This window comes from Ambystoma mexicanum, chromosome 1p (assembly GCF_040938575.1).
Source record: "Ambystoma mexicanum isolate Mex_15411 chromosome 1p, UKY_AmexF1_1, whole genome shotgun sequence".
Classification (NCBI taxonomy): domain Eukaryota; kingdom Metazoa; phylum Chordata; class Amphibia; order Caudata; family Ambystomatidae; genus Ambystoma; species Ambystoma mexicanum.
Genome location: NC_090921.1, coordinates 617,296,358 through 617,310,653, shown reverse-complemented (window position 1 = coordinate 617,310,653; position 14,296 = coordinate 617,296,358). Strand labels below are relative to the sequence as shown.

Genomic DNA, 14,296 nt, shown 5'->3' with positions numbered 1-14,296 from the left:
GAGGGCGGCACCTGAACCAGATCCGACATCCTGCCGGAGGACTGCGACCATTGCATCTTGAGTGCCCACTGCAAAGATCTCATCCGCAGGCGAGCCTCTGGCACCAGAAGAATGCAGGATGCCATGAGGCCGAGCAACCTCAAGAACTCGAACGCTGGGAGAATCTGGGCATGCTGAAACTTGTGCACCATCTGCTGAATGTGAAGAGCCCTCACCTGGGGAGGGAAACGCTGCTCCAGGGAAGTGTCGAGCACTGCTCCGATGTACTGGAGCCGCTGTGTTGGCGTCAAATGGGACTTCTTTAAATTGAAGGAGAAGCCCAGCCTGTGAAGGGAGTGGCAGGTGACGGACAGATGATCCAGGACTTGCTCGGGAGAGCTCCCCCTGATCAACCAATCGTCCAGGTAGGGGTAGACGTGAATCCCCCCTTGCCTGAGATGCGCTGCCACCACCACCATGAGCTTGGTGAAAACCCTCGGGGCGGAGGTCAATCCGAACGGCAGGACCCGAAACTGAAAGTGCGAGTTGCCAACCGCGAACCTCAGGTACTTCTTGTGCTTGGGATGGATCGGCACATGGAAGTAAGCATCCTTGAGGTCGAGAGACACCAACCAGTCCTGAAGCTGAAGGGCCTGGAGGACGAGAGAGAGTAACCATCTTGAACTTGTCCTTCCTGAGGAGTTTGTTCAAACCGCGCAAGTCCATGATGGGTCTCAATCCCCAGTCTTTCTTCGAAATCAAAAAATAAGGGGAATACCATCCCTTGTTCCTCTCCGCTACAGGCACCAGTTCTATGGCGCCTTTCTCCAGCAGGGCTTGAATTTCCTGCGCAAGGAGCGGATCCGGACTCTGCAAAGAGGTTCCCCGGTGGATTGTCGCGAGGCCTGTGCCGAAAGGGAAGACAGTAGCCATGGGTTATGATCTCCAGAACCCACACATCTGAAGTAATGGCACGCCACTCTACAAGATGCTGCGCCAGCCTTCCCCCAACCGGCGAACCATGGGGCATGGCCTCATGACTGAGTGGTAGCGGCTGCTGCGTTACCTGAGGGCAAAGAGGCAACTGCCCGAGCGGCCTTGGCACCACGGGTACCCTGTCGTCCACCTCTGGTACCCCTGCGTTGGCCTCTTTGACTGCCAGCTCCTCTCGCTTTACTGAAGGACGAGTAATAGCGAAAGGAACCACCCCTCCATTGCTGTCCCCTAGGACGAAAAGGGGGAGGTTGGCCAACTGCAGCGCCCAACGACTTCGCTGCAGCTTTTGAGGTCTGCAACCTCTCAAGGCTCTCGTCAGCCTTGCTGCCAAAAAGGTTTACCGTCAAAGGGCATGTTGAGGAGCCGGGACTGCACATCAGGAGCAAACCCCGACTTCCGCAACCACGCAAACCTGCGTATCACGGTGCTCGCCGCCATGGACCTGCTGACGCATTCAGCCAAGTCCAAACCCGACTGAACGGACTCACATGGCATCCTTACCATCCTGGACCATAGCAAGGAAACCATCCCGTTCGTCCCCTTCGGGAATATGTTCAGCCGCTAACACAACACAGTTCCACAGAGTGTGTGTGAAACGAGACAAGGCACAAATGGAGTTGGCCGCCTGAAGCGCCATACCACCAGAAGAAAACACTTTCTTCGCCCAGCCATCAAAACGTTTGTCGTCCCTATCAGGAGCGATGGTAGGGTACGACGCCTGCTTTGCCGGGGCCGTGGCCGCCTGCACCACCAAACTCTCCGGAGTGGGGTGCCTGGTCAAGTAGCAGGGGTCACTACTGGCTGGACGGTATTTTCGCGACAAGGACCTGCCCACCGCCGGGAGACTCTCCGGAGCAGTCCAAGCTGCCGCCACCCTTCTCTGTAAAGCCATATGGAACCGCAGTACCGGGTCAGTTGGGGGACCAACATCAAGGAGGTCCGTGAGATCATCCTGCACAAACTCCCCTGGGGGAGCAGACCATCCCAAGTACTCAGAAACCCTAGCCATAAGGCGTCGGTACGAGGAATCGGCATGAGAGCCAGGCACAGGCCTACAAAACTCCACCTCCGGAGAGGTGTCCAGTCCACTGGCATCATGCAGTGACTGCCTCAAATCATCAAACTGACTATGGCCCGAGACAATTTCATCTGGAACCTGACTAGGAACCAGGCCATCAGAATCCTCATCCGCCTCTGAAATATATTCCAAGTGGCGAAAAGAAGGCACCCGAGAGTGCTTGCTCTTAACCAGAGCCTTCCTAGGGGGTTCCCCCGTGCCACGGGGTACCTCTGACACGAAAGGCGCCAAGGACGTCGAGCGAATCGGCGCCGGCGTCGAGAACAGACATCGGCGCCGAGAGGATCGGCGTCAACGTCAGATGCAGCGCCGCCAGCATCGGCGGCGTCGACAGTCCTCAAAGCCGGAGCTCCGAGCGTGTCCTTCGACGACCTTAGCGTCGACGACTTCCTCGGAGCCGGAGCCTCGAGAAAGCCTGTCGACGCCCTCGACGCCTCAGAAGTCGATGTCTTCCTCGAAGGCATCACAGGTGCACACGGTCTCGAACGCGTCGAGGACCGGGACCTGGAACGGGTACGTCAAGAACCAGTCCCCTTGTCCGAACGGGACCTCTCTCGTGACTCGTGCCGACCACTCTTGCGAGCGGTGTCTCACGACCGACCCCACTCGGGGGCACGGACGGCTTAGTACCCTGCGACTCGAGAATCGCCAGCATTTTCTTCCCGAAGGAAGCCCATTCCTCTGGCGTCGCACGGCTGGTGAGGTAAGCGACGTGCCGGGCAGAGTCCTCCGAAGAGGACCTGGAAGACGACCGGTGTCGGCACTTCCGAGAATGCCTCAAAGAGGCTGAGGAGTGGCGAGACCGACTCCTAGAAGGAGACCCACGAGACTTCCGACGAAGACGCGGAGCGTCTCCTCTCGAATCATCTGTCGAAAGCCCCGCAGACTTCGACTTCCGGGGCTTGGACACCCGACCTACCGACAACAACTTCTTACGTTCACGTAAGGCTTTGGACGTGAGCGACTGGCAGTCGATACAGTCATCCGTGTCGTGGGCCTCCCCGAGGCACCAGAGGCAGGCGTCGTGCGAGTCCATCACCGACATCTTGGACCCACACTTCTTGAAGCCCGGACGCGGGGTCGAAGACGAAGTAGAAGACATCTTCACACGAAGGATTTTCACAAAAACTAACAGGTTCGAAGAACAGAACTCCAAAGAGTCGAGGCGTTAACCGAGATTCACGAAGCAACACGTTCGCGGAAAAAACGGAACTGAGGCTACAGGCGTCGTGCGTCCTACTGATCACATCGGATGACGTCGGACGTGGTCCTCGACGGCGCATCGACGCAGGACGCAGACGCCGAAAAAAGTTTCCGAAGCAGCACAGCTGTGGTGATTACATGTCATAGATATGGAATACGTCGGAGGACCCAATCCCCTCGAAATCTGTATACAGAGCTCTAGCTCTTTAGAAGACAGAGGCATATTCACAAAGAAAACACTTACAAATAAATCAAACAAAATGTCAAGGCTTTGCCAGCAGAAGGAAAATTAGAACATATGTTTGGAAGATAGGACCCAATGTTACTGTACAAGTTATGGAATGTACCTACCTAGGGATGACAGCTAAATTAAAAAGATCAAATGTGAACTAATCTCCTTGATAGAGTTTCTCTTCTCAATTAATTCCATCGATTTAGGCTTATAAACAGAAGTCGGCTACTATGATTTTAAATGGGGTAGAAGTTATCCTTAAAATAAATGAGGATTGTATTGGTAAAATGTAGTGCATATTTTAGTGCCCTTCTTTTGGCCTTCCAGTAGTGGTTTCAGTCCAGTATATCAAAGGAGTTCTTGGTATCTTGTCCACAGTAGCAGCTAAGAGGTTTTCTATATAAACATTTCGCAACACAATTGTAAGTATGATTCGATAAACTCTTCTTTTCAAAAGACGCTAACAAAAAGGACCCTACAGGTAATGAAGAAATAAATTATGTAAAATCTATCGATTTATTTTAGATAATTCATTGGAAGCCAGATGGAATTCACATACATTCCAAATTATAAAAGATTAAATATAAAGCTGCTATATATGTGATTGGAGTAGGACTATCAAAATATTGGCAGTTAAATCAGTAGCTAAGGAATATGTTTTGCATGCACCTATACTAAAGCCAGCCATTTGTGTCTCAACTTCCTCATAGGAATAAAGGGAGAACTTTATGAAATTAAGATTGAACCTTTCAGAAACCTTTGACATTATGGGCTTTAGGATTAACCCCGAATGTGTAGACACGCAGAAAATGAAACCTTGAAACATTTACTGATCAAATGCAGTGTTTTAGACATAACGATATAATTTCTTGAGAAATTTGTAAAGTAATAATGAAATGTTAAAATCAGATTATTTTGGACCGGAATATTGAATGGTCATGTTTTATAATGCTATTAGTTTTTGGGTATATGTCTGTGGATCACTCTATAAATATTCTTAAAGCACTTGATTGTATTTCTGACTTTATGAAAAAATAACAATGTGAAGGATTATTAATAGTCCTTATGTATTTTATGAGACTATGAAGGGTTTTTTTGCCAAATTTGTGTTGTAAATATATATTCATTTTGAACATGTGTTTAGGGTTTGCATTTAAAACACTTCACACATTAATACAAAATAATTACATCTTTCTTACATTACTCACCAGTATGTGTTAACCTCATGATAGTTTATTCACCTTCTTGGACTGCCCTTATGTAGTGTGATTTTGTAAAGGCCCAACAAATTAAATTACCTTTTTTGACGGGAAGAGAATAACCATGATGGATTTAATGCAAGTACCTTTATCACCACACTTCAAGTGCGAAGCAAACTTACTTCTAGGTCCGATCAAGAATCAGTTCAATATGCACGCTTTCTTGTGGATTGGTAGGAAGAATTTCCAAAAGGAAAATTAAAACGGCTGGTAACCAACTGGCCCCGGGAATGACAGAAAGGGTTACTCCAATTTTGTGCGTTATAAAACAAAGCACAAGTATGGACACTTTCATTTTAATACAATGGAGCACACTACATTGATTCATCTGTTCTTTATAATGCGCCTATCTCAAGGCGCAACCAGGCAATGGAGGGGTAACAAGGGATGACAAGACAAACTTACTAGGCCTAGTATCATTTAGATTGTGCAAGTGCACAGACAAGGACAAGAAGTGCAGTAGAGAGGTTACAGGCAGAAGTGCACCCAGAGCAAGGTTGAGTGCCAGGAAGGCTGGGACTCCCAAGGGAAAATCACAACCCGGTAGTGCATGGGAGGCCAGGCGGCAATGCAGGAAGGCCAGCAGGCAAGTGAAGGGGGACTGGAAGAGGGGAGGGGGCTGGTGTCCTGTAAGACTCAGGAACACCAAGCAGCCAGTCAGCAGAATGGTGCAGGAGCCAGGGAAGGTTAGCAGGGGAGAGGAAGAGAGACAGAAGAGGCGAAAGGAGAGTCCTGAAGAGTTTCTAGAACTTAAGGATATCTGGCTCAAAGCAGAGAGAGGCAGGAAAGTCGTTTGAGGGAGGCACTTACTGAGGAGAGATCTACCCCAATCTCTGCTTGTAGAAGCAACTCACCTACAGAGAATTAGAAGTAGACGAACAGAGGGCTCTAGGAAGAGAGATCCCAGCCTCAGAATGCCTTATGGACGATACAGAGGGTCTTGAACTTGATCCTTGCAGCTACCTGGAGTCAGTGGAGGGATTTTGATGCTGGAGAGATGCAGTCCCTGGCATGAGAGGCCAAGGATAAGTCTTGCTGTCCTGTTCTGAATGAGTTGTAGAGGGCCAAGAGTAGCGTTAGTCCAGTCTAGAGAACCAGGGCTCTGGAGACAGTGAGCTTCTGAGGGTAGGTGAGAAAAGGGAGGCTACCTCTAAGGAGGTGCAGCGGGAAATGGACCCTTCTGACAAAGTCTGATGTGTGGAGAGAAAGAGTGGTGTCAAAGATGGCCCAAGGATAGGACTAAGGGATGGCCCAAGGTGAGGACAGAGGGCCAAGGAAGGCCGGCCAGAGTGAGGAGAGGGTGGGGGGTGGGGGGTTTGGGGGGGGGCGGGTAGAATCAGGAGCATGGCTCCCAATGAGAAGGATCTCAGTCTGACTTGCATTAAGGCAGAGATCATTAGAGGCCCACCATGCCTGAATGAATAGCGGCTAGGCAATCGGGGATGAGCGAGGAGTCCGAGGGTAGCCTGAAAAAGAGCTGTGCGTCATCCACATAAGACTGAAAGTTAGAGGAAAAGGTAGAGATCAGGAGGGCCAAAGGAGCTAGGTAGACATTGAAAAGCCAGGGGGAGAGAATAGAGCCCTGGGGAACATGTGGAGAGAGAGGAAGGACCCAAGTTTAACCTGGGAATGTCATTCCAAGAGGAAAAAGGACAGCCATGCAAGAGCCTGATCTGTGATGCCCAGGGTATCGCAGAGACGAGTGATTGGGAGGCTGTGGTTCACTGTGTCAAAAGCAGATGATAAGTGGAGCAGCATGTGGACAGAGGAGAGCTAGAAACAAGGTCGGAGAGCAGATCTTCACGGGTATTCCGGAGAGCAGTTTCAGTGTCTTTGGCTGCTCTGAAGCCAGACTGATGGTCACGGAGACAACCAACAGCTTTGGTGTGGATGGTTAACTGGGAGCTAGCCAACTTCTCCAGGAGTTAGCACAGGAAAGGAGTGAGAGAGATCGGGCGATAGTTTTTTTCCCGGAATGGAGGGGTCGGAAAGGTGGCCATGCTCCTTGCCGATTTTTGACTAGTTATGCTGTATTGTTAATGGTATTTTAGGGCTTCCCAAATACGTCCTCTTTCATTACTTATAGCTCTGCTGAAAGGCCCAGAAATTCCAACCTCTGAAGAACTTGAAACAAGAATTCTCATGGACCCCACAATGTGTGCGTCTTGAGTCCTACAACAATTTCTTCTATGACAGAGGCCTTTTGGGAATTCATCTTCAGGCAAAAGTGTACAGCAGAAAGAGGAAGGTAAATACACAGCATGGCTCTCTAAACTGAAACTAACTGAAGCTAGGGTACAAACAATACACTCACATAAGGATGGATCTCTCATAACCTTCTTCACATAATCACCCACTTCAAACCAACAGCAAAAAACGGTATTTTGATTTATGGATGTTAGTCTTAACTGTATCAACATGAATACAAAGAAAACCAAAAAGAATGAAAGAACACAACCATAAATAACACTGGTCAAGAATTCAGCAACTCGAAGACTCAAATTTTCAGAATAGAGAGACTCCTGTGTGGATGAGTGTCCCAACTGTTTGTGCACGTTCAATGATCTTGACCAGTGTTATGGTTGCGTTCTTACCCATGCACTTGCCACATTCTGGCCATTACTTACTGATTGTTTATTTAGTCCCATGTACTGCACTGTCCCTGCCCCCTTCCCACGCACTTGCGCGATCTGAATGACACCTGACCTAGTAGGATCGTTGTCTGTCTTCCTTTTGTTCCCTCCTCGTCGCGCCTTGAAGCACCTGTGTATAGGCGCGTTGTAAATGCCATATCATATCAGGTTTCTCCCTTCCGAATGCAGTGGCAAAGTTGGCAAAAAATGCTACTGGGGAAAATCGGTTTGTAGTTCACTTTGAAATAAATTTGACTGTTTCTCTTACGTATGAAATAATAAATCACCAATGAGCCATTACAATCTTTAAGATTCGGTGCTGGGAATTTGTAGCAGAAAGCGAAACTAGATGGTGCAAATGTAAGCTCCATAGTGTGCATTTTACTTCCGAAAATATAACTGGAATGCAACAAACCTTTCAACAACACACTGAAGAACCACACATGTCCATGCTACAAAAAACACTATCTGGCGTTTAGATCAGGTTTTTATGAAGCATTGTACTAGCCTAATAAATCAAGTTTGAGTGCTGGGGCATAATTATTAAACGGATGAAACAGACATATTCTCTGCGGGGTCAGTCTCGGTTAATTCCATGTAGAAAAAAGGAATGCATTTGTTCAAATTTGCTGGGATCTTCTCAGACGCAGATAAAAGAGTACGATGTCCTGTGCTATATCATGTCAACTGAAGTACCTATTATGTGCGCGCGAAAAGGGCAAGTACAAACATGACAAAAGAGGAGCATACTCCAAATTTTATTTCCACCCCACCAAATTTTAAAAAACTGGAAATACCAGCTATAGCTACAATGGAGCCACTGCTGAAAATCACTTTCTGTGGAAGCCATAACACGGTCATCTTGAAACGTTAATTCTTCTTTTCCATTTTATCCTTTCAACTCCAGGCATTATGCATCATTCCCAGATGATTACACCAAGTCCAGGGTATGCACCCTTCACATTTTTGCCCTCTCTCTCTGGAGTCTGGAGTTGTATGCTCTCGACACTGTGTTCCAGGCATCCATGTACCTGTCCATGCACATGGCCACGCATTTCTGAAGGGAAGACAAAGCATATTAGTAAATAGCGATAAAATAGGCCAACGAAAACAGAGGCTGGTGATTTATGACAATTCACATTCTACCTTGCCTGGGGTTTCTTAGACTATCATGAACAGTAAACGGCCTGTAAAACGGCAAAGATCATTTGTATTAGTTACACCAATGGTTATTTTACACCATTATACATGTAATGAGCCCAACAGATAAGGGGTGTATCGGCCACTTTTACTCCCTATACATTTGCAGCTACTACCAAAAAATAAAAATAGGGAGTAACAATACTCCCAACAAAAAATAGGGAACAGACACGTAGAACCATGTGCCCCTGCTTTCACCCACACAGCTCCATGGATATGTTTGGACCAGTAGTGGACGTCATACCACAGCATGAAACTACTATTATAATTGCCTGATCGAAGTAGTAAACCTGTATCTTTTAATGTGCATGGATATTTAGGTGCAAAGAAATCATTATTACAAAAACATTTCTGTTTCAGTTAAAACATTTTGCCACGCTTATAAAATACTATCATTGGGAATTGGCCTTACATTTTTACTCCCTAACAATCATTTTACTCCCAAATTCCAAATCTTATCTGGAGCACTGCATGTAATCTCTGAAGACAAAAAAACAAGGGCCAGGGAGTGGGTATGAACGTCAGTTTTTGTTGAATTAACTTTATAGCAAGATACAGGAACAAATCTTTCAATCAACATTTTTTTAATGTTTTTATTAATTTGTTAATAACCAAACATTACATCTTCATATGTAATATCATGCTTCATAATGTCTTCAATTTAACTCCCCAACCCCCTGAACCCTCTTTGGCTGTACATCTACTACTTTTTATTGTACTACCACACTGTCCCCAACTTCTCCATGTGCGCCTTGGGCAGCGCCATCAGTTTCATGTTGAGCAATGTCTCAGTCAATGCAATCCATTGGTGAATGTCCGTTCCTAGTTCTTGCCGTTGTACCACCAGCGCTTGTTCCCACACCCCCGTTTCTGCCGTTGTCCACTTTTTTCAGGTCCTCCGACCATCTCTCAATGCTAGGCTCTGCGGCTGCTTTCCATCGCATAGCAATACTCCGTTTTGCAAGTAGGTAAATGAGGTCTTTCATCTTTGTCATGGTTTTCCGTTTAGCGTTCATCTTAAATAGTCCCAACATGCAGGCCTCAGGGGATTGAATAGCCCGGGCCTGTATTACTCGACACCCCGAAAACATGAATCAATCCTGCATTCTCTTCATGACATCTAGGGCACACCCGGCTATCAGCTCCCTTAAATGTAAATCACTGCAGGTGTGAGGTACGCCCTCTGTGATATACAGTTGTATTAACTGCAACTTGTTCCTCAACACTGATATATAGCAATCCATTTCCATTCGTTCTCTTCAAACACTATCCCCAAGTCTTCCTTCCACCTGCTCTTACATTGCAGTTGCGTTCGAGGAGTAATCAATCAATACCTCGTAGATCCTAGAAACAACATGCCCTCCTTCAGAGATGTTTATGAGCGTTAGTCTGCACCCCCCAAGGCCCACGTCTGACACAGTTGGACACCTATCGTTTACTGCAGACAGTATTGTCCTGTGTAACAGAAATTGACCCTCATGTAGGTCGGTATTCTCTCAGACCGGCGAAATCTAACCATCCTTCTTGATTCCTCAAATCTCCTATGGTCGCTATCCCTTTTGCCTCCCAATGTGTCCCCACTTTTTGCCTATGACCATGTTTATCGGACACCACCGCTGCGATAAGCGTCTGTGGCGATATCGGATCTCCCATTCTCATGAATCTACATGTCCTCCGCCACACCTCTATCCCCAGCTTAACCAAATAAGGGTGACTACCCCACTCCTTAGGTAAAATCCAAATCAGATCCCTGAGGAATAGCCCATGTAATGCCGGCTGCAACGTGTCCCCAGTGGGATTGTCCGCCATCCAGTGCATCACGTACTGCAGTTGATCTGCCAGGAAGTAAAATTTGAAATTCTGGATCTTGATTTCCCCCTATGCATATGCCTACTATAGAACATTCAATGACACTCTGTGCCTCCCTCCTTGCCATAGGAAGCCCCTGCATAGTTTGTCTAATTCTATGAAGAACATTTTCTGGGTATTATACAGGACATTACTGAAGCAGTGCATTGGTCTCAGCAACACAACCATTTTAAGAAGTGCTGCCCTGCCAGCCATAGACAAGGGCAGCCTGCCTCAAAAATCCATTTATTTGGTCAAGCCCTCCCTGGCCCTGACTATTTGCCTCGTGTTCCTGCTTAGGGTCACGGTACACGCTCAGCGCCAGGTATTTAAAGGAGTCCTTGTTCCGCTGGACAGGCAGTTCCTCCTCCCAGAGTTTCGCCATCTCTACCATTGGAAAAAGGCAAGACTTGTTTTTATTAATATAGATCCCTGTTAGTGTCCCAAAATTGTCTAGCACCTCCAACACATGGTAAATTTGTCTCAGGGTCCCTGAGGTACAGTAACATGTCCGCGTACATCAACACTATATGTCGCACCCCATCTATCTCTATGCCCGTGTCACTGTATTCCTGCCTCAGGAGTGCTGCAATAGGTTCTGCAGCCACTATATAGAGCATGGGGGACAACGGACACCCCTGCCTCATCCCTTTCTGCAGCTCCCATAAATCGGAAAACTTTGAGCCCATCCTAACTCTGGCCATCGGTCGAGCGTATATCAGTTTCACCCACTTCATGTACTTTGGACCTATTCCCATCTCCCCCATAGTAGCATATAATCAGTCCCAGTGGACAGAGTCGAACGCCTGTGTGGCGTCCAGTGAGGCAACTGTGCACTTCTCCGCCCTGTCATTGGTACAGAAGATGACATGGTGCAACCTTCTCAAGTTCCCAGCTAAGCTCCTCTCTGGGACATAACCGGTCTGGTCTCGATGGACTTTCTTCGGTAGCACCCTCCCAAGTCTGTTTGCCAGTAGAGCGGTCATGATCTTGTTATCTTGATTCAATAGGGACAGTGGTCTGTATGAGCTGAGATCCCCATCTTCCTTATTAAGTTTGAGGAGTGGAACTATCACCGCCTCTCGAAAGCTGCCCGGGAGAGTCCCCAACTCATATGCCTCATTGTACACCTGGGTCAGCAATGGTGCCAACATTTCTACATAAGCCTTGTGGTAACTCCCCCGGAGATCCCATCCTTAGCAGGAGCTTTCCAGGAGGGCAGTGTTCTAATGGTAGCTAAGACTTCTTCGGGTGTGACCGGCTCCTCTACGATAATCTACTGCTGCTCATCCAATGTCAGCAGCATAATTAGGTCAAGCACATCCTGTATTTCCTCCTCTCCTGCTTCATGTAGATCTGCATACAGCTCCCTGTAATATTCTGTGGAAATCTTGTATACACAGTCTTGTGTATTGACCTCTTCCCGAGTTCCAGATGGCGTGTGTAAGATACCTCACCTTCCTGTCCTTATATAACCAGGCCAACATTCTCTCTGGTTTATCCCCTTGTGTGTGGTTCCTCTCTAGGCATCGCGCATAGCTACATTTCCCCAATCTCTCCCAATGCGTTATGCACTTCTGTCGCAATCTAATAACCTTCTCCAATAGTTCCACTTCGATATCTCCCCTCCTCTCCGCCTATAGTAATTTCCCTTCGGCGACCTGCAGGTCCCCGATGACGACTTTCTGTATCCCCCCCCAGCTGTGGCCATCATCTCACTTCTGATACCTCCTTACATGCTTCCCAGATTGTGCCCACCTGCTTCACATTGCCTTGATTAGTTTCCAGAAACTCAGCCATGGTTTTCCTGATATGTTCTAGGAACACCTTATCCTGTAGGGACTCGCTTCTCAATCTCCACGTGGGTATAGGCGGTCTCACGGGTATTACCATCCAAACCGCCAGCAGGGATGCATGGTCCGACAGAACCCTCGCTTGATATTCAGCCCCCACAAATTCTCCTACGCATTCCTGCCCTGTGAACAAATCTAGTCTCGTGTAGACCTTATGGGGGCCGAGTAATGCGAGTATTCTTTTATTGCCGTGTATTGACCTCCATATGTCCTCAAGCTGAAAATGTTACATGAGGGTTTGCAGGACCTTTGCGGGCGGGGCAGGCCTTTTGTGCTAAGTATCTGACCTATCTATAGTGGGATTCAAGGTGCAGTTAAAATCCCCCTCCAACCCTCCATATGACGGTTCCAACCATGTATGGGCCCACCCTGGCATACAAGGACCTACAAAAATAGTGGCGTTGTGGTTGGGGGCGTAAGTATTGACTACATACTTCCCGGTTTTCCACCATGCCGTGCAGAATGACCATCCTTCTTTCTTCATCATTCTTTGTACCCAATTTCTTGAATGGGATAGCATGGTTAACCCATATTATGATCACTCTTGCATAGTTTGAATAAGTTGAGCCCACCGTCACACCTCCCCATGTGCTCCCCACCTTCCCGAGTTTATGTGCATTTAAGTGCGTTTCTTATAGTAACGCTATCCCAACCTTTTGCCGTCTCAGATCAGCAAATATTTGCAGCCTTTTGACATAATTTAGCCCTCGGACATTCCAAGATATAATTCTTAACCCCCTTATCCATCTCGTGTTGACTTCCACCCTACCCATACCATCATAGGAATATTCTTCACTCTCCCGCGAACAGTGAGTAGCTTTTTATTTAGTGTCAGGCCTCCCTCTTGCCCTGTCCTGCCCTCCCCCTGTTGCAAACATAAAACAAACTCCCACTCAACGCCAACTGTCCAGCAATGCACTGCATTCTTAGATGCTCCCGCTCCACAGAACACCCAGCAAACCGGGGCTCCTAGTGCCCAGCAGATGGGTACAATCTGTACCCTATAAACAAACAAATGGATATGGATGTGCTGGTAGGCCTTCTCTTCCCTTGCAAGTCCGTGCTCCTGCATATTGCTTCCCATTCTGGCATCCAGTCATTGGGCCTCATTACAAGTCACCCGGTATGGAAACAATGGTGGCTGTAAACCCGCCGCCACCGTTGTTTCCATACCGGGTGATCACTAGTCCTGCAGGCGGAGGTGTCATTCCCGCCAGGTCTGACCTGGCGGGTTTAACACCGCCCGCCTGCAGGTGGACGTGGAAACACCGGCACCATCACAAGATGGTGCCGGTGTTTCCATGGTCCCCGTTCCCATTGAGTCCTATGGGACTCAATGGGAATGGGGATTTACCAAATTCGGCCTCCGGAATTCCCGGGTCACCGGGGTTGTAATGCCCCGGTAATTCCGGGAATCACGGAGGCGGAATGGTAAGACGAGTCTGGCGGTAACCGAGCCGGAAAAACCGGCAGGTTACCACCGGACTCGTAATGAGGCCCATTATCCCTAACCGAGGTATACAGTATCTTCCCAGTCGAGCATGGCTAGTGTCAGCCTACAATATATTCTCGGTCTCAGTCTTATCAGCTGTCTCCGGGGATCACTCGTCGTCGCTCCTGGAGTCACTCTGCGAGTGGTGGCATCTTGGCATTGTCCATCCAGTCATGTGCCTCCGACGGCGTCTTGATGAAAAAGGCCCTTCCATTGTGAATAATTTTCAACGTGGCAGGGTATATCAGCATATATTTGAGCCCGGCTTTTTTGAGTCTCACTTTCGTGGCGATTAATTGTGCGCAACATTTTTGCACCTGAAGGTGTAGTCTGGGTATATGGCCAACTTTGCAGAGGCCCTCTGTATAGCACCCCCTTTCCTGGAGAATGCAAGGATCTTTTCTCGGTCCTTGTAGTCGAGGACCTTTGATATGTGTCTCGGTGGGAACCCTGGGGCGGCTTCCTTACCAGGGAGCGGTGAGCCCGTTCGATAGTGAACCACTGAGTCAGGTTCCCAACTCTT

General features: G+C 48.0%; 1 protein-coding gene across 1 annotated transcript in view; it reads right to left on the bottom strand.

Annotated features, from left to right (window-relative positions):
* Positions 1–8,122: 8,122 nt before the first annotated feature.
* TIMM13 (translocase of inner mitochondrial membrane 13) overlaps positions 8,123–14,296 on the bottom strand; it is a 135,431-nt gene continuing 129,257 nt past the window's right edge. The window contains exon 3 of the mRNA XM_069649604.1: positions 8,123–8,437. Within this exon, the coding sequence (XP_069505705.1) occupies positions 8,339–8,437 (99 nt within the window). The 3' untranslated portion in view covers positions 8,123–8,338. The remainder of the gene's footprint in view (positions 8,438–14,296) is intronic.